Below are 21,198 nucleotides of genomic sequence, written 5' to 3'. Positions count from 1 at the left end.
TCTGAAGCGGCCGACAGCCTCCGAGGCGCCACGAAAAAGAGACCCCAAGGGTTGATTTTTAAGGAAGACTGGGCACTGTCCTCTTTACTTGCTCCCCTGTGCCAGGCAAATAAGACCATTTATATTTGATAACATTATTTTCAAATTTCTATGGAACAAATACAAAGGTTGACCAAATATTAGGCCCTAAAATAAACCACAAGACATTCCCCAAAGTAGAAACTATCCAGTTAAATTTTCTGAACACAATGTAATAAAACTAAAATTTAGCTAAAGATTAACTGATAATTTTTGAAATGAAAAAAGTCCCTCCCAGAGGACTGAAAGGCGAAGTCAAAGAAAGTGTTAAGAGATGAATGGCAATTAAGAATACTTGGTTAAGAGCCCAGGGCATGGCCTTGAAGTCACGTGGCCCATGTCCATGTTCCAGCTCTGCTGTCCACTGACTGGGATTCTCATCCAGGTGCTTGAAATGACAGTAATACCTAACTCGGAGTTTTTTTTTTTTTCTTTTTTTAATTAAATAAGATGATAACTAAAGCATCCTTTAAACATCACTTATTTGTGTGTGGGTAATATTTCACAGTAACAGTTTAGATATGTAAAAAGGTCACTGTATAGATCTACCTCAAATTCCGCTGATGGTAGAAAACTTAAACTTGCAAATTGATGGAAACTGTCACATCGACTTTAGTCTCTTGGGGATAAATATTCAAGCAATCCAGAATCTTTCCTGATCCCTTGCTACGCCTCTGGGTCAACTCTTCTAGACTCAGATTCTTGGGCAGGAGCACCTGTTTAGCTGAACTGGGGTCACATGACTTCCCACAAGCTTTCAGAAAGAGAACAGAGGAACGTCTGCCCTCCTTCAGCTTCCATAGTTAGATACAGGATCTTGTGTACTCAAAGACCTCGCCACCTGCTGAGCAGCCAGAACCCAGAAGATATCTACCTTACCCTCCCTTCAACAAAAGGAAATTTTGTTTCTGTCCTAAATGTCTCCCCAGAATGTGCTACACTCCATGATTGGTCCTTTTTAGTGTTTAAAGTCTTATATTATTATAAATTCTTCCCTAAACCATAATGTATTAAATACATTATATGTATTTAATATAATTATATGTATATTAAATACATATAATGCTTTAAGCCCTTCAGCCTTTGGGTCTTGATCTGCAGTTCTGGGGAATAAAAAATTCATTGTAATAGTTTGATGAGTAGAGATTATGGCAGCTAGAAAAGTGGAGGAAAGTAAAACCTTGGCAGAAAGTCTCATTTTATTGAGTTATGCTCTCTTTATTACTGTTGGTAGAAACTATATGGTGGGGGGGACTTCCCTGTTGGTCCAGTGGTCAAGACTTTGCCTTCCAATGCAAGGGGTATGGGTTTGAACCTTGGTTGGGGAGCTAGGACCTCCCATGCCTTGGGGTCAAAAAAGAAAACCCCCAAAACATAGGACAGAAGCAATATTGTAACAAATTCAATAAAGATTTTAAAAATGATTCACATAAAAAAAAAAGATTAGAAAAAAGGAAATATATGGGATTGCCAGTTGTTTAAAAAGAGAAAATAAATAACGCTGGGCCAAAGCAGTTAGACAAGTTATAAAAAATAAAGAATCATAAAAAAATATTGAATTCTAATTAATGAATAAATGCTGAAGTGTTTAGGGGTGAAATATATTAATGTTTGCAACTTACTTTGAAATGTATAAAATATAAGATGGATGGTTAGATAGAAGAAGAGATGGTTAAATAGTGATAAAGCAATTAGCAAAATGTTCATTATAGAATCTGAATAGTGGTATATGGATTTTCACTTTTAAATTGTCTGCCAGTTTGAAATTTTCCATAATTAACTGAATAAAGAAATTAATATAGGTAAAACAGAAAAGTAGCAGAAGTGAAAAAATATATCCCAGAGCTGGAAGATATCAAATAGATAAATTTCTACAAAATCAATAAAAAAAAGTCTAAAAAGAGAAAATTCAAATATACTACATTAATAATAAAAAGAGGAGGCAACCTCTTTTTTAGAAAAACAGTATCGACTCTCCACTAGTAGATTTTCTGAATTGGGCAATTTTCTAGGGGAAAAAATATGTAAGTATTTAAGAAGAGAAAAAAATCAAAATGAACCAATATGGTCATTAAAAAATGAAAATATGACTGCTTACCCAAATAAGAGCTGGACCCAGATAAGCCTGCAGGTAAATTCTATCAAAGCTTTGAGAGACAGATGATTCTGGTACTAAAACTGGAAAATTCTGAAAGAGATGGGAATACCAGACCACCTAACCTGCCTCTTGAGAAATCTGTATGCAGGTCAGGGAGCAACAGTTAGAACTGGACATGGAACAACAGACTGGTTCCAAATAGGAAAAGGAGTACATCAAGGCTGTATATTGTCACCCTGCTTATATAACTTATATGCAGAGTACATCATGAGAAATGCTGGACTGGAAGAAACACAAGCTGGAATCAAGATTGCTGGGAGAAATATCAATAACCTCAGATATGCAGATGACACCACCCTTATGGCAGAAAGTGAAGAGGAACTAAAAAGCCTCTTGATGAAAGTGAAAGAAGAGACTGAAAAAGTTGGCTTAAAGCTCAATATTCAGAAAACGAAGATCATGGCATCTGGTCCCATCACTTCATGGGAAATAGATGGGGAAACAGTGTCAGACTTTATTTTTGGGGATCCAAAATCACTACAGATGGTGACTGCAGCCATGAAATTAAAAGACGCTTACTCCTTGGAAGAAAAGTTATGACCAACCTAGATAGTATATTCGAAAGCAGAGACATTACTTTGCCAACTAAGGTCTGTCTAGTCAAGGCTATGGTTTTTCCTGTGGTCATGCATGGATGTGAGAGTTGGACTGTGAAGAAGGCTGAGCGCCGAAGAATTGATGCTTTTGAACTGTGGTGTTGGAGAAGACTCTTGAGAGTCCCTTAGACTGCAAGGAGATCCAACCAGTCCATTCTGAAGGAGATCAACCCTAGGATTTCTTTGGAAGGAATGATGCTAAAGCTGAAGCTCCAGTACTTTGGCCACCTGATGCGAAGAGTTGACTCATTGGAAAAGACTCTGATGCTGGGAGGGATTGGGGGCAGGAGGAGAAGGCGACGAGCGAGGATGAGATGGTTGGATGGCATCATGGACTCGATGGAAGTGAGTCTGAGTGAATTCCGGGAGATGGTGATGGACAGGGAGGCCTGGCATGCTGCAATTCATGGGGTCGTAAAGAGTCGCACACAACTGAGCGACTGAACTGAACTGAACTGAACTGAAAGCACAGAAAACCTTCCCCTCTCATTTAATGAAGCTAAAATGATCCTGATTCCACAACCTGAAAAATATAGCAAATACAAAAACACATTATGAATATAAATATCAATGTCCTAAATAAAATGTCAGCAAAATGAATCTGGAAGCATATTATTAGAGTAAAATTTATTTCAAGGATATTAAGAAATATATTCATAATTTATAAGTCAAAGGAAAAATGTCATTTAAATGGATGCAGAAAATACCTTTGATACAACTCAATATCCACTAAGGAGATTAAAAAAAAATGTTTTCCCTTAGCAGAATCAAGAGAAACCTCCAGGACAAATACTTAAAACATCATGCTTAATAGTAAAACAATGGGACACTGCCATTAAAATAAAGAACATAAGGTTTCTTGCTATCACCACTGTTATTCAACACTGTTTGGGGAATTCTAGCCCATGCTAGGGCAACAAAATGATGTAAGAGGTATAAATATTGGTAAAGGAAGAGTGAAGTTTTAATTATGGCTTCTCCCTAGAAAAACCTAAGAAAATTCATTAAATTAATATAAAAACCTTCAAATGATAGCCAGATCCAAGAATAATATTTTTAAGAATCAGCTTTTTCACATGGCATCAATACCTAGTTAGAATGTTGTTGCTGAGTCACTAAGTTGTGTCCGATTCTTTGCGACCCCATGGACTGAAGCATACCAGGCTTCCTCATCCTTTATCTCCGGGAGTTGCTCAAATTTATGTCCATTGAGTTGGTGATGTTATCTAACCATCTCATCCTCTGTTGCCCTCTTCTCATTTTGCCTTCAATCTTTCCCAGCATCAGGGTCTTTTCCAATGAGATGGCTCTTTGCATCAGGTGGCCAAAGTATTGAAGCTTCAGCTTCAGCATCAGTCTTTCCAATGAATATTCAGGGTTGATTTCCTTTGGGATTGACTAGTTTGATCTCCTTGCAGTCCAAAGGACTCTCAAGAGTCTTCTACAGTACCACAATTTGAAAGCGTCAGTTCTTTGGGGCTCAGCCTTCTTTACGGTCTAAATCTCACATGACTACTAGAAAAACCATAGCTTTGACTAAATGGACCTTTGTTGGCCATGTGATGTCTCTGCTTTTTAATACACTGTCTAGGTTTTTCATAGTTTTCCTTCCAAGAAGTAAGAGTCTCTTAATTTTATGGCTGTAGTCACCATTCACAGTGATTTTGGAGCCCAAGAAGAAAGAAAATCTGTCACTGCTTCCACTTTTCCCCCATCTATTTGTCATGAAGTGATGGGACCAGATGCCATGATATTTATTATTTGAATGTTGAATTCAAAAAAGCCAACTTTTTCACTCTCCTCTTTCACCCTTAAGAGGCTTTTTAGCTCCTCTTCACTTTCTGCCATTAGAGTGGTATTGTCTACACATCTGAAGTTGCTGGTATTTTTCCTGGCAATCTTGATTCCAGCTTGTGAATCATCTAGTGCAGTATTTCACATGATGGCATAGAAGTTAAATAAATAGGGTGATACATACAACCTTGTTGTACTCCTTTCCCAATTCTGAACCAGTTGTTCCATGCAAGGTTCTAATTGTTGCTTCTGATCCACATACAGGTTTCAGGAGACAGGCAAGGTGGTCTGGTAGTCTCATCTCTTTAAGAATTTTCCACAGTTTGCTGTGATCCACACAGTCAAAGGCTTTTGCGTAGTCAGTGAAGCAGAAGCAGATATTTTTCTGGAATTCTCGTGCTTTCTCTGTGATCCAACAGATGTTGGCAATTTGATCTCTGGTTTCTCTGCCTTTTCTAAAACCAGCTTATACATCTGGAAATTCTCTGTTCATGTACTGCTGAAGCCTAGCTTGAAGATTTTGAGCATAACCTTACTAGAATATATCATGGGCAAAACCTTGATTAACAGCAGTAATAGCAACTTACTTTTTTTAAAGATTTTTTTTAAAAATTTGGACTAGTTTTTAAAGTCTTTATTGAATTTGTTACCATATTGCTTCTGTTATGTTTTGGTTTTTTGGCCTCGAGGTATGCGGGATCTTAGCTTCCTGATCAGGAACTGAACTTGCACTCCCTGTGCTGGAAGGCGAAGTCTTAACCACTGGACTGCCGAGGAAGTCTTGACATCAACCCATTTTAAAAGTACCGAAGTATGGACTTGTTTCACTAGACACATGATCAAATTCATTTTATTACAAGGATTATGTCGCTTCTTTACATGTGACAGCCTTGTCTGCTTTAGGAAGAAAATGATACATTGAAGAGGGTGCTTGCTCTTGGGCAGCTCCATGCTGACAGGGAAGGTGAGCTGGATCCTGAGCCAGATGACCTTTCCAGATCATTCTTGGGGAGTTGGGCAGAGACTCTGGGAAATGTGGCATGAAGAACGGCCACGAGAGGAGGATGGAGAGGAACTGTGGAGGCTGCACTCAGTGGGACCCTTCCAAAAGTTTAAACCAAGAGGCCTTGCCATCTTGGGGTGTGCTGGAAGGAGGGGGCAGATACTGTCACATCTCCCTCCTCTTACAAGGTACGGCCCTGATCTGTTGTGCTGGTGTCTTCTTCTTCTCCACTTCCTTCCCTAAATCACTCTGTGCCCTGCGGGGAAGGTTGACTTGCATAGTTGCAACAGGACCCCTTGTCCTCTGGCTTCTGATGGGGTTCAGCAATGGGCGGACACTCGAGGGAGTGGGAGGAAATGCCTGCTCCATGCAGTAGTGCCCTTGGCTTCTGGAAACCACCTCACCACTTTGTGCCAAGGGGTGTTAACAGCCCTGTGTTACAGCTCGTGCCCTGTACTCTTCCTGTGGTTTCTTACATACAGCTCACACCTTTGTAAATAGTTCCTTTATGAAGCCTTCCTCAAATTATCCTGATTTGGGTGGGCCACCTGTTTTCCTGCCGGTCTTGACCAACATGAATGCCTCCATGACTCCTCCCTAAAACTGCGGCTCACATCTCCAGTCGAAGCCAGCGGGAGATCGTCCAGGGAAGACAGCCCTCAGGAGGGGCACCTGGAGAGGTTCTGGCCGAGCTGAGGCCTCTACCTGTGAACCATCAGGCAGGGAAGTGTCAATCAGCAGGCAACCTCCCCAGTATGAAACCAAGGTCCTGAGGTAACCACCTGTGCCACCAAGCACAAGGAGAAAGGACCCTGACCCAATTGGGTGCAGAGACGGTTCTAGAAAGATTCCACTCTCACTAGTAGGGACAGGGGGCAGATGGTGCACTGAGGGTTACTTTTTCCTGTGTATATTTCCAGGTTTTGGGGGAACACACTAAGTTATTTTTCACAATAAGAAAACAATAAATTTCATTTAGGAAAAATGAAAGAGTGGGTGGAGCTGGGGGCAGGGGTGTTAGGAAGCTTCCCCATGTGAAGGCTCCTGCCTTACCCTTGCCTTACCCTTACCAGCCTCACTTCCTGAGAACCTAACCTGACCTTGGACTTGGTATATGCCCTCTCTGCCTTTTGCTGTGGGCCAGTGAGAGAAGCAGGTGGAGGGTGCTGTGCAGACTGTCACACAAAGGGCAGGAGGGCTGTGTCCATTACTTTTATGATCCCTGTTGCTCCTTGGACCTGTCAGACCCCACCCAGGTGCCTGCCTTGTCAGTCTGATCTGACACTGAACCTAGTTCACTCGGGCCACCCACGGTGTCCACCTTCACAGAGCGCTCCTGCATGGCTGGCTCCATCCCTGAGGGACACAAATCCTGCCCAGCTGCCTGGTGCCAGGGAAAGCCCAGACCTGGCCTCTGGCTTGGCTCTGACCTGACTTGCCGTGTGACCCTGGGCTTATATTGCTTTCCGGGCCCACTGCCCTCTGTGTACAAAATTAAAGTCTGCTGGACTGGGGAAAGGAATTTCCCTAGGAATGATTCTGCAGCTTTCCCTTTCCCTCATCTGGCAAAGCTCACAATGCAGCTGGGAGAAAGGGAGAGAGGACCAGGACCTCTGGTCCCTTTGAGAAATACAGTGCCTTCTGTGGGAATGTGTGGGTTTGATTCCCACCAGCCAGGGCTAAAGGAAAACCATTCAATCAAATGAAAGAAAATAAAATGTCTTCTATGGATTTTGTGTGAAGGCCATCAGTGTTGCTGGCGGGTTTAACTTTCTTCCCAAGGTGCAGCTGAAACAGACCCAGGCTGAACCCTGAAGGAGGGGGCAAGTTCTAGGGAAAGCTGGCACCCAGCCTGGCTCAATTAATGTTTCCTCAGTAGAGTCCAGGATGTTCACAGGACAGAGGAAGGGAGCATGAGATAACGAGATCAGTGGGTGACCTTGAAGGTCTCTCCAGTCACTGAAGTTGGGTGGCCACGGTTCTATGCCTGGGAACTATCCCAGGCAGTATAGCTGGGAGGGCAAGGCCAACAGCTCTGGGTGCCATTCCAGCCTGGCAGCCTAGGCTCCAAACCTGACCTGCCTTGTGCTTCCCCTCACCACCCGTTTCCAAGTCATTAACGCCACTATACTACCACTGGGACAGACCCAGTGCTAATGAAGCCCTGCACAGCCTTCTGTCTGCTCCTTATTGGATTTTCTCTCCCACTCCTCACACTTCCCACAGCACACTGCCTTGTTCAACTAGGTGACCTACCTCTGTTTTGTATAGGCTAACCACAGCTGAGGGCAAGACTACTCACCTCTTGGTTGACAAACTTTCTTAATAGAAATGAATGTTCCAGAGTTTGTACTGAAGACACCCTAATGTCTGTGACTAATGCCACTAGTGACATCATGACAAGCTCACAGACTCTGAGATGTGAGCCTTGCATATGTTTGTGGCAAAAAGACCATCCCTTCCAACCACCCTGTTCTTGAGCAAACATTTAGTCTAGGCTGGAGGAGGTGAACAGGCCTTTGCATTGGATATGGGATGGGAGTTTTAAAATAACCAGGTCAGAGGCCTGAGGAATGAAGTAGGGCTGTTTACGTAACTGGAAGAACGCATTAAAGTTATGAAATCAGACAGTTGCTGTTATGGGGTTTCACTACCTTGTTAGTGAACTAGCTGCAGTTCATGGGATCACAACGAGTTGGATACGACTTAGCAACTGAACAATCACCTAGTTAGAAACACCTATCACAGCTGGAGGTAGTTAAACAAAATTTTTCATATCTATACCCTAACAAGTTAAGACTGCCAAAAACTGACTTTATCTTAAGGTGAACGCTGTTGGCGGCCTTGGCCGACTTACTCTTGCCCTCCTGCACCTCAAATTGGTTGGGGCAGCAGTGTGTTTGCCCCTGACTAGCCAACCAACTACGGCCATCCTGCTCCCCTCGGCCAACTGTCTAGTGTTGGCCAATACTACCCAGTCCTGGGCAAGGAGATACACGGGACAACTGTTGAGGGATTTCTGAGAATCATTTTTTTTATTCATAAGATACGATGGCAGCAAAGAAGGTACCATGACTCTAGTGCCCTTTCTTCTTCCTCAGAATGCTGTGCTTGAAGCTGGGCTTGTCGCCACCACCAGGAGACCATGATGGAACTGTGATCTCTTTACCATGGACATCCAACGAGGAATTGGTGGCATGAATGACACACATTTGCTGTCCCTGGTTTACAGTAAATGATGACTTACGAGAGACCAACAATTTAGTGTCACTCTGTGACAATCGAGCCTTAAGCCTGCATCCTCTGTCCTGGAGACCTTGGGAAGACCCCTGACAGAGCTGGTTGTGGAGTGAGGATTCCAGGAGATAAGCAGAATCTTTCCCAAGTTCGCCTGCTTCTTTTTGCCCTGATTAAAAATGTTTACATTCATCCCAGTCTCTCCTCTTCATTGCCATTTTTGCTCTGAAGATGATTGACTTTATTACCAGTCACTTTGGATAACTCCCTTGTTTAATAGGCCTCTCATACAAAGCACCCTGTTGGCTGTCCCTGGGCTCTGGTGGCTGATGGTTTCACAGTTCCAGGTGCGCACCTGGCCCGAGGGTGAGGCACTGTTGTGTGCTCCCAGACTGAAATGGTCTGGGGACTAACGGCCAGTTAGAGAGACACATACTCCCCAGAGGACATATCTAGCAGCAGCCTTCTCCTAGGAACTGAGTCATTTCCTGTGAGAAATCCATTCTGTCTGGTTTAAGTGGGGCTGAAGCTCCCCTGACTTTCCACCTCTGCCAGAGGTGGGCATGTGACCCAGGCCAGGCCTATGACCCTCTTAGGGTCCACTCCTGCCCAATTACTTCCTGTAGGCTGGACAGGAGGTTATTTCCTCTGTTTTCCTAATGTCTTATTAGTTTAATTACCCATGGCCTTATGGGAGCCTCTGAACCTTTCTCTGCAGTCCACTTTTCATGCAGTTATCTCATCTGCTAAGTTGCCCACCTCCCACAGAACCACTTTCTCCGGACTTCCAGGTCCTCCCTGCCTCTAGCCCCTGGAAGAATTACAGAAGGGCAGGGCCCACATTTCTCTCTTTTGCCTGTGCCCCGTCTTCCGCAGAGCCTCTACTAGCCTGATACCCTTGGGCAGAGCCAACCAGCAGGAGCTCTGTCCTGCTCTGAGGCTGGGCAGCCACTGACAGCCGGTCCCCAAGGCAGCCTGGCTGTGCTCACCACAGCCACTGGCTAGTGAGGAGTGCCATCTCCTGAACTGACTGGACCTGGGCTTGTTTTGCCTGTGACTACCTATGGTCAGAGTTCTCAAGACTGTGATTCTGTCCTTGGGGCAGGACCAACCTTTAGATCTTTTCCTCCCTTAATATTCCCCCCTCCATCAAACCCAAGCACCTCTCTCATTTCTCATTTCCTTCCCAGACCAAAAACTTCTACTGCTTTTTTAATAAGAAATTTAGTCATTCCTGGCTATTGCCCTATCCTGATGAGAAAGGGCCTCTGCAGTAGACTGTATCATTGTTTAAAATACTCATGGTCTGCCCCAGCTTCTTCCCTTCTTCCCCTCAACACACAGATACACACACATACACAAGAGGACGGTATGTTCCTCACTACCTTTTGGAGTCAGGGGCGGCCACGTGACTTGCTTGGATGTTAGCCGTAGGCAGAAATGATAGCGTCACTTCTGAGCAGAGACCTAACCACCAGTTGTGGTTTCCTTCATCTCCTTCTTCCCTTTGTGAGGACATTGCGTGGGTCCTGGAGTGAAGCACAAAGAGAAGAAGCACAGCAGACATGTGGCAGGAGCAAGATGGAGGTTGGGGGCCTTAGCCTCAGCTGACTGGCAGAACCTCTCAGGCCCTGATTAGCTGGCTCTGTCTCCACAGTGCAAAGTTCACTCTGTTCTAGGATATACCATAGGGCTGAAATATCGGGATGAACCAGTGGGGAGAAGAACTGCCTAACCTACTCCTGGTCTTGGAGTGCCTGAAGCTCTCTCAGTCCTGAAGAAGCTGGGGTTGAACCAGTGGGCAAAAGGACTGCCTAATCTACTCCTGGTCTTAGAGTGCCTGAAGCTCTCTGTCCTGAAGAAGCCGGGGTCTTTGTCCTTGACCCTTCTGCCAAGAACATGCCAGGGTCTGTTCTGACCAGCTCTGTCCCAGCTGCTCTGTTTTCCCACTTTTGAAGTAATCACACTCCCATAACTTCTTATTCAGAGCAAAGGACATGGCTCGCTGAAGAGTGATCAGTAGTTTCATTGTAAATGTGCACTTTGCTTAGAAATACACATAATCATATAAAATTATTTTATTAAAATAGAAAAGCTTTCCAGTATATTGCATTGAAGAGATTTATAGCAATTGCAACAAACATGCTACATCAGCACTGAGAAATTCTGAAAGCTTTAAGTGCCCACTTTTAAACAACATTTTGGTATAATAAGCATAACCCTATATCCTTCAGAGGGTACATATATATAACACTGAGAAAAACACCTCATGTAAATTCTAAGTTTAGGTGCATATAAACAAGAAGTATTACACTGAATAGCTTATTTAAAACTGTGAAACACATTCAAAGTATTCAATTTCTTAGACAACATGCAAACATTTTAATACTTAGATTGACACTTTTAAATATATAAACCACACTTCTTTATAAATCTGTATCAAAAAAGAAAAACAGAACACTTACCTACATTGTGCATATCACAAAAAACAAATGTATCTTCATGAACGGAAAGTACTGGGTTAACACACATGATTGTCATTTTACAAATATGGCTATTCACCTTCTTCATAATAAAATAGAAAAATCATGTATTATTTACATGAACTACTAATTATTTCACTTTTTGGCAATTACATAAGTAGCAGCAATTGGTTTAAAGGTTAATGTTTAAAAACTCAACATTTAACTTGGATGATACCAAAAGATATACATCTGTTAATATAAAAATGCATAATACAAGATGCTTTGATGCAATATAACTTCTCCCTTTCACAGAAGTCACAGACACACTTTAAGAACCACTGAGACTATCACTTAGGTACAATATATCATGTGAGTGCCATTTACTTAGCCTACTTTTGCTTACTTAACACATTAAATGGATTCTGAATTAGATTTCTATAAATTAAATTTGCCTGATGACTTATATGATAATTCCAAAGATGCCTTATCTTTTTCTCATACTCTAATACAGTGGCTCTTCACTGTGACTCCTCACTTCTAGACAGAGTAGGGAATTATCTGTAAACAAACACACACACACTAGGGGCACCTTAATACTGGAAGAACTCTGAAATGAAGTTTCTGTGATACGAAGTCCATAGTTAAAGTGAGCTGTCTTTCTAAAAAGTGATCATCTCATTTATCAATGATATATAATTTGTTTTGGGTGGGGGACCCATTTAACGAGCAAAATGTAAATTGTAAGGCAGTCAGTGATCCACCAGAAGGAAACATCCTCTTTTCCTTAGTATTTGGAAGAATATATTGTAACACTTGTAGAAACAAGGCAAAATCCTTACTAATACTGGTAATTAAGAAAAATACTGTATGGTGAACAGAGGTTAGAGGTGACAAGTGCTTTGCCTTGGCCACTATTCAACTACAAACCAGCAGTCCTATATGTTTTTTCCAAAGTAAGAAAATTAGATCAAGGACTATTTTGCAGTTTTCATGGGCATCAGTTGTGTCTCCAGACCCTGTGGAAGGTGAGGCCCAGGCTGAGGAGGAAGAGGCGGGAGTGATGGGGAGGCCGGGCCCTTGGGGCGGCTGAGGGCATGCTGCTGGAGACCTGCACCTGGGAGATGACCAGGGCAGACAGAGGGACGTGGGCCGCCAGAGTGGGGCTGTCAGAGTTGATAAGAGATTCGATCTTCTCTGCTTCCTTATTGCAGGCCTCAATCTGGGAGAGGATAATCAGATCCTTTTAATATAAGTCACAGAACCCACGAAAAAGGTCAAGTCAGACAAATTCCACATATATCCCAACACACGGAATACGTCTTCTCTTTATCCTTTTTTTTTTAGCAAAGTAATATTCTAATAAAGTCTTAATTTATTACACAAATAATAACAGCATCAATGGAAATCAAATTTTAAAAAAAAGCTATGACCCACACAGCCGCTGCCCTTTCTTTCCCCACAATCCTGTTCACCCCTTCTTCACGTTTAGACATTATCTTTTCACGCTTAAACACAGTCACAGGGACTGGCCTCTCCAGGGCCACCTACACATCAGGAGGAGAAGAGAGCGCTGAGACAGAATGAGCTTCCTCACTGTGGCAGCTTAGAAACCGCTGTATTCACTCCTGTCACTGGAACCTTCCTATGTTGATGCTGAAACTTGTGCCTCCTGAGTGAGGTTCACCTCTAGATTATGAGGAAGAAAACTCGGGGCCCATCAGATCAGTTCTGGTGGGCTCCTCCTCCCCAGTAGGAGCACAGCCCTTGGGAGACAGGCCTGGCCTTGTCACTGAGTGGCTGGCACCTGTCCCTGCCCTCCCTGGGCCTCAACCGTCTCATCTGCAAGATGAGCAGATACCTTTCCTGTCTGCACCTTCTGAGTCACAGCACATGCACCTCACCCCCTCCCCCTCCCCCGCATTCTGTTGGAAGCCCCTCCCCTGGAGCAGCTCTGTCCTCAGAGCTGCCGTACTTTCCTCCCAATTCAACGTGACAGGATGGCTGCACAACGCGTGCTGACCTCACCTGTAAAGCCTTTGGATGATGGTCCACAGGAATGATAAGGATCACAATTTCTGACTCAATGCTGAAGTACCCAAACACGTCACACTGTGGGACAGACACGTGCATGCGGATCTTCTGAAGTATTTCCAGAACTGTGATTGGCTTTTTGTTTGTAACCTAGAAAGAGAAAACAATTCTATTACCTGAAAAAAGAATTCCTTACTACTGCCTAAGCTTCCTTGTTACCTTACCTAAAACAAGAAGGCTCTTTTAATCCTAAGTGTGGGGCAGGGCCTTGCTGGATGAATTCTAAAAATCCACAGAACCCATTCCAGTAGGGTTTTTTCTGACTGCTGAGTTTTCTGGCTGACATAAACACTCTCACCAGGAGCACTTTTTAAGGGACAGTTCTGAGTTGGATGCCATGGGGAAATAATTAAAGCCTTCCTGTAAAAATACAGTTGTTTTCATTGAAACGGGTGTAATTTTTTTAGGTAGTGGCAGGTGTTGGTTGCTACACTTCTGCAATCTCATCTTCACAAGAGTAAGCAGCAAAAGTAATGGTACAAAAAAGGAAAAGGGGCAAAACCATCACGGGAAGATGGTCGATTCTGGACATACCCCCAGAGGAATGGGGACCACCTGAGGGCAGGCAACCTTGAAACTATCTGGGAGTCTACCAGCTGCTGGCTGCCTGGCTCTGGCTCCAGCCCTCACTCTGCTCACTGTGCTGGCAGGAGACCTTTTTTAAGCAAGTGCAGGCTACCTGGTTGCAGAGCAAGGTCACTGCACAGCCAGGCTGTACAGGGAAGGAGCACAGGATGGGGAGGCAGATGCCCTGAGCTCAAAGCCCAGTCCTCCTGATTGGGAGCTACTGTGTGGCCTTGGGCAAGATGTTCCTCTGCAAATTAGTTTCTTCATCTATGAAAGGGATGACACATTCTGTCTGTATGATTACTGACAAGTTCGTTAATAAGGTTTCAATAGTACATGGCACATAAAGCAACTTACCTTAGCAATAGTATCCAGTTTTTCTTTGTCAAACAAAACTCTTAACATTCCAGCACATAATGGGCAACAAGCACCTGTATAACAGAAACCATTCTGTTTGTGTTCAGAATTAGAAATAAAGAAAATTCAAAATAGTTGGTGAAATTACCAGCCCTTCCGTTTGTGCTGGGAAAGTTACCAAAGTCCTTCCTGATGACTGCGCTTTCAGATATCTTCCCTGATCAACCTGGAGTCTAATGATCTACACATCTACCAAAATCCTTCCTCCACTCCTGCTTTCCTGCGCCACTTCTCAGGCAGGGCAGCTGTGGCTGTGGGCAGCACAGGGAGAGCTGGCCTTTCCAGAGACTCGGGGCCTAGACCCTGCCCTACCCAGAGCTCACTGTGTGGTCCCAGGCAAGTGTTTCCTGTCGGCAAAACGCAGGAGCAAGTGTTTCAGAGAGCCCATGGGTGTTTGATTCAAACTGAATTTTAAAAGTTATTTAACTGTTAAAAAAACAATAATAACATGCCAGACCATGGTCTCCAGGAGGAAGGAGGCTTTGTTCACTCACTACTGTGCCCCTAGCACCGAGACACTTGTCTAGGATATAGTAGATGCTCAAGAAACATTTGCTGAGTTTCTGGACAGAGGAATGAGCTTGTTAGACTCCAGGTAATCTGTTCTGTGCAGACTTGGGATAAAGCCTCTTCTGGTACCTCTGCTTAACCGAAGAGTATGAAACTGAAAGGTAAGCTGTTTGAAAACTGTTACTGCTTATAATAGCCTGTCTGAAACAAGACTTCTTGATTATATGCAACTGAAACAATTCAATTAGACGTTAAGGCCAGTCTAAGACAACAACTATATTGTTTTTCTCAATTTAAAATGTTTGTGTTCATCAAAAATACTTCAATTGTTCATTAATGTCCAATTCTTTATTCATTAACTTTATAACAGGCAAACATTATGCCTTTGAACTAATAACCATAATTCTAGCAGTTAAATATTGCTGTTTATCTATTGGTGCTTGAGGTAAGACTGAAATAAGTTTTCCATATTGTTTTAAAACCACTAGACCAGATGATGTCTAAGATAGATCCACTACTTATTAAGGTCAGCCCAGAGAAATGCATCCAATCAGCATTAGGTGGAGTCAAGACTTTCTGAGAAGTTTAAACACACTTAAGTCAGCTTTATTCTTAGTGACTCACTCTCTGAAGACAGATAAGCAAATCCTCCCAATTCCACCCCTGCCCCACGCCCGGCACTGCCAGCCTACCAGGTGGGATGATGGGTTTGCACTCAGTCGCTGAGAGTGAAGGACACTTCACAGCAGCACACTCAGCCACAGAACTGTACTCGGAGAGGACCCCAACAGCCTGGCAGGGCCCATAGTAATCGACGGCCACCCGGTCCGAGTAGGCAGCACACATGCTGCTATAGGTCTCCCCGTTGTGCCCACAGATGAGCTCCGGGGCCCTGCAAAAAGGCTGAGGGCAAGAAAGCATACTTAGCTGTAAACTTCTAAGGGGCACTTTTCCTAACCAAGAATAGGTCTCCCTACTTTCAAGGAGAAAAGACAGTATAAATTCTTGGACATTGAAAAGGCTGCTAAACAAGGCGTGGGGTTAGGGGCAACAGGACCATCCCAAGACTGACTGAAGAGACTACTTTTCTCAGCCTCTCAGGGACCTGGGTGTTCATTCTCTGAGAACTGATATGAGATAAAAAGCCTCCCTTCCTCCCGACTTCCACTATTCCAGAAGAGCCTGTTAGAAGAAAACAAGACCAATCTTGATGCAAATTCAGAGGCCTTATCATTTCACACTGCTTCATGGGGTTGCAGAGTCAGACACGACTTAGCGACTGAACAATAGGATAGAGAGGGAAGAGAGGAGAGATGAGGAGAGCAGACGGACTCTGCATCCATGCAGAACATGTAAGAGAAAACCTGAAGCCAGGAAGAGGGACCAACAAGAGGGAATTCAGAGTAAAGGTATCAGTGCACTTAGAACATAAGCTCTAAGGGGAAACAAGCCCAGGGAGATGAGCTGAAGGGACTTTTCTTTAGTGAAAACCAGGAAAGGAGAAGCCAGCATGTCAGGTGTCAGCCGGCTGTGGGCAGGGATTGCTGGTCCAAGGCTGGGCTTCCTCCAGGCAGACAGCCCAGCACACAGATCACTGGTGTGTCAGTGGGGTTGTCCTCAGGGTTATTTTTTGACATGAATACCAATTTCACAACCCTCAAAGACTAAAGTAAACTGATGAAGACATTAAGTTTTAAAATAAAATAAATTATATATATTAGGTGGGAAGGGGTGGGAAGTGAGAGGGAAGTTCAAGAGACAGGACATATGTATACCCATGGCTGATTCATGTCGATGTATGGCAGAAACCAATACAGCGGTGTAAAGCAATTATCCTTCAATTAAAAATAAATACAGAAAGAATTATATAAGACAAAGCCTAATCTTGTAAATTATACTAAGTAAATATAAAATTCTAAATAAATCTAAAAAATATCTTAAAAAAAAGACATTAAATTTTAGAGAAGTTTTCAGTCAGTTTTCAGGACCCTGGGTAGATCTTCAGTGGAAAGAGTGGGGGAAAAGCTCTTTTCTTGGTTGTTTTCCCTCACATTCTTCTTGGGCTGTTTTCTTTCGTTTTTATTAGTTTTGTTTGTGCGGTTTTCTAACGAAACAGTTCTGGGCCCACAGAACTAGGGGAAGTGAAGATGCTGCTGACTCATGCCAGGGGTGCAAGGCTTTAAATTCTTTTCTAGTGGTTGGTGTCAAGAAGCCTCTCTTTTTGCTCTGTACACTAGAGGTGCAAAGGGTCATGAGCAAGGGGGCCCTCCAGTGTTAGGAGGAAAAGCCAGCCTCAGATAGTTCATTTTTGATAGAGGACTGAGTGCTCTAGACTTGATGGGATTCACAGAAGACCCTCAATGGGGGTCTCACTGCTGATTCACATGTAAAAGATCATAAGCTGATTTCATGCTCAGTGTACTTGGGCTTGTCAGGCCAACAGTAGTACCTGGCACGGGCCTTTGTATAAGAGGCTTTTCCCTCTCTGGTACAAAGTGCAGAGATTGCTGTGCTCCATGTGGTTTGTATCACAAACAGGATCTCGGACCTGGTCACAGGTGAGCTGTCTTGGCAAACACTCATATTGGCTACATCCAAATTTATCAAATGTCGTCAGGCAGACTTGTGGTTTGGGTATGCATCTGAAAAACACAAATGCAGCACCATGAGTCAATGTTGTAAGAGACTATAGCGGGGCTGGCAGGCAGTGGTGGGGCACGGGAGGCTGAAGAGAAAGTAAGAGAGCAATCAGAAACAGTCCCTGTGCCTGAGAGCTTATGGAGACTGGGGAGTCGAGCATGCATGTAAAGCAGGCCCTCAGGTAGAAAACCACATGCCAAATGCTCATGAGAATGAGTCATTCTGATTGGGGAGCCTGGAGAAAGCTCATGGAGGAGGTGGAGCCCCAAGGATGAAGGCCTGCCAGTCAGAGGGAGTAGCAGAGCAAGCATGTGATGCCCCAGACCCTATGGTGCTGGGGGAGAGGGCAGGGGGCCCTGAGGGCAGAAGCGAAGGGTGCTCAGGGTGGAAGAGGCATGATACGAGACCACCAGACAGGTCAGGGTCCAATGCTGGAGGTGTTCTTATCAATAATAAATGAAGCATTTTTCAGGGACTTAATTATCAGCTTGGCTAATATGAGTCTATCTTAAGAGAAAACTTCACAGCATATGCTGAAAATTTCAGGCTTCTGTGTTTATAAGGCTGAAGACCTGATGCTGGCTGGTTGTGAATCACTGAGAGAATGCCACCCCATGAAGCTGGGTTTTCCTAGTAATACCCGGATCTGGCTTCATTCTCAATCTCTGAACTTCTTCAGAGGGGATAGGGAGGATGGTTCTTTTCTTCTTTAGACTTCTTTGCCTCTCTCATTTCTATAAAGGGTATTTATAATTTTCTGTAAGAAGACAAGACCTAAGAAAATGTTTAACTTTTACGGGGTATTTAAAATAATAGGATACACAAATATTCATCTATAACATAAAAGGGGAAGAATATATTAGCTAACATCCTATAATTTCAAAGGAAATTACTTCTTTTTACACGAAATTACCACCACCACCATCACTACTACTACCTATGGCTACCTTTTCTGATGAGATTGAAAATTAGTATGTATGTAAAGACAAATTAAGAAAACAATCCAATTTATAAGCACAAATAACTAAGGAAAACTATAAGACACTGATAAAATAAACTGAAGACAATACAAACAGGTGGAAGGATATATGATGCTCATGGATTAGAAGAACTATTGTTAAAAATGACAGTTACCCGAGGTAATCTATAGATCCAATGCACTCCCTATCAAATACAAATAGCATTTTTCATAGAACTAGAACAAATAATTATAAAATTTGTATGGAAAAACAAAAGTTCCTGAATAGCCAAAACAATCTTGAGAAAGAAGAACAGAGCCCTCCCTGATTTCAAACTATACTATATAGCTATAGCCATCAAACCATATGGTACTAGCACAAAAACAGACACATAGATCAATGAACAAAACAGAGTCCAGAAATAAACCCACATTTTTATGGGCAATTAATCTATGACAAAGGAGGCAAGAATATACAATGGGTAAGAGATAGTCTGTTCAATAAATTGTGTTGGGAAAACTGGACAACTACATGTAAAAGAATCAAACTGGACCACTTTCTCATACCATACACAAATATAAATTCAAAATGGATTGATGACTTAAATGTAAAACCTGAAACCATAACACTTCTAGAAGAAAACACAGGCAGTATGCTCCCTGACGTTAGTCTTAGTAATATTTTTTAGGTATGTCTCCTCAGGAAAGGGAAACAAGAGCAAATATAAACAAACGTTGACTACATCAAACTAAAAAGCTTTTGCACAGCAGAGAAAACCACCAACAAAATGAAAAGGCTGCCTACTGAATGGGAGAACATATTTGCAAAAGATATATGTGATAAGGAGTTAATATCCTAAATATGCAAAGAACTCAAAGAACACAACATCAAAACAAACAAGCAAGCAAACAAACAAACAAAAAAACCCCTAACCCTAAGCAACCCAATCAAACAATGGGCAGAGGATGTGAAGAGACATTTTCCCAAAGAAGACATACAGATGGCTTAAAGGCACAGGAAAAGATGCTCAACATCCTTAGTAACCAGGGAAATGCAAATCAGAATCACAATGAGACATCACCTCATACCTGTCAGAATGACTATTATCCAAAAGACAACAAATAAGTCTCAGTGAAGATGTGGAGAAAAGGAAACCCTTCTGTGTGCATGTGATTGATGCCACCCATGTGCACACACAGGATGGAATATTATTCAGTTATAGAAAAGAATGAAATCTTGTTACAACATGGATGGACCTAGAGAGTGCTATGCTAAAGTGAAATAAGACAGAAAGAGAAAGACAGATTTCAGTTATATGTGGACTATAAAAAATGAAACGAACATTGTAAAGGAATGTATCTATGTGTACCTGTATCTATGTGTAGATGCAGAGAACAAACAGGTGATTGCCAGAGTGGGGGAGAGTGGGGAGAGGAGAGAAATTGGTGTGGAAGACCAAGACGTACAAAATTCCAGTTGCACAATAAATGAATCATAGGTATGAAATGTACAGTATGGAAAACAGAGTTGATAATTATGTAATATCCTTATATGGTGAAAGATAGTAACTAAACTTACTTCAAAATGTATAGAAATACTGAATCACTATGTTTATACCAGGAACTAACACAGAGTTGTAGGTCAATTATACTTTAAAACAGACAAACTCATAGGAAAAGATCATATATGTGGTTGCCAGAGACAAAGGGTGAGGGGAGGGAGACTTAGATGAAGGTAGTCAGAACCAGACATGGAACAACAGACTGGCTCCAAATTGGGAAAGGAGTACGTCAAGGCTGTATATTGTTACCCTGTGTATTTTACTTAAATGCAGAGTACATCATGAGAAATGCCGGACTATATGAAGCACAAGCTGGAATCAAGACTGAGGTTAAAGCGTTTGCCTCCAATCCGGGAGACCTGGGTTCGATCCCTGGGTCGGGAAGATCCCTTGGAGAAGGAAATGGCAACCCACTCCAGTATTCTTGCCTGGAGAATCCCATGGACTGAGGAGCCTGGTGGGCTGCAGTCCATGGGGTCGCAAAGAGTCGGACACGACTGAGTGACTTTACTTACTCAGATATACAGATGAAATCACCCTTAGGGAAGAAAGTAAAGAGAAACTAAAGAGCCTCTTGATGAAAGTGAAAGAGGAGTGGAAAAAGTTGGCTTAAAACTCAACATTCAGAAAACAAAGGTCATGGCAACTGGCCCCATCACTTCATGGCAAATAGATGGGGAAACAATGTAAACAGTGAGAGACTTTATTTTTTTGGCTCCAAAATCACTGCAGATGGTGAGTGCAGCCATGAAATTAAAAGACGCTTGCTCCTTGGAAGAAAACCTATGACCAACCACAGAATATTAAGCAGAGACATTACTTTGCCAACAAAAGTCCGTCTAGTCAAAGCTATGGTTTTTCCAGTAGTCATGTATGGATGTGGGATTTGGACCATAAAGAAAGCTAAGTGCTGAAGAATTGATGCTTTTGAACTGTGGTGTTGGAGGAGACTCTTGAGAGTCCCTTAGACTGCAAGGAGATCCAACCAGTCAATCCTAAAGAAAATCAGTCCTTAATATTCATTGAAAGAACTGATGTGATGAAATGACTCATTGGAAAAGACCCTGATTCCGGGGAAGATTGAAGACAGGAGGAGAAGGGGACGACAGAGGATGAGATGGT

General features: G+C 42.8%; 1 protein-coding gene across 1 annotated transcript in view; it reads right to left on the bottom strand.

Moving 5' to 3' along the window:
• Positions 1-11,061: 11,061 nt before the first annotated feature.
• The window catches only part of RECK (reversion inducing cysteine rich protein with kazal motifs), an 83,295-nt gene continuing 73,158 nt past the window's right edge, over positions 11,062-21,198 (bottom strand). Inside the window, exons 17-21 of the mRNA XM_068974099.1 lie at positions 17,366-17,558; positions 15,609-15,819; positions 14,347-14,420; positions 13,357-13,512; positions 11,062-12,550 (exon numbers count right to left, since the gene is read on the bottom strand). Coding sequence (XP_068830200.1) covers positions 12,329-12,550; positions 13,357-13,512; positions 14,347-14,420; positions 15,609-15,819; positions 17,366-17,558 — 856 coding nt within the window. The 3' untranslated portion in view covers positions 11,062-12,328. The remainder of the gene's footprint in view (positions 12,551-13,356; positions 13,513-14,346; positions 14,421-15,608; positions 15,820-17,365; positions 17,559-21,198) is intronic.

This window comes from Capricornis sumatraensis, chromosome 6 (genome assembly GCF_032405125.1).
Source record: "Capricornis sumatraensis isolate serow.1 chromosome 6, serow.2, whole genome shotgun sequence".
NCBI classification, from domain to species: Eukaryota; Metazoa; Chordata; class Mammalia; order Artiodactyla; family Bovidae; genus Capricornis; species Capricornis sumatraensis.
Note: the sequence above shows the minus strand (reverse complement) of the source record. Positions and strands in the feature narration are given on the sequence as shown.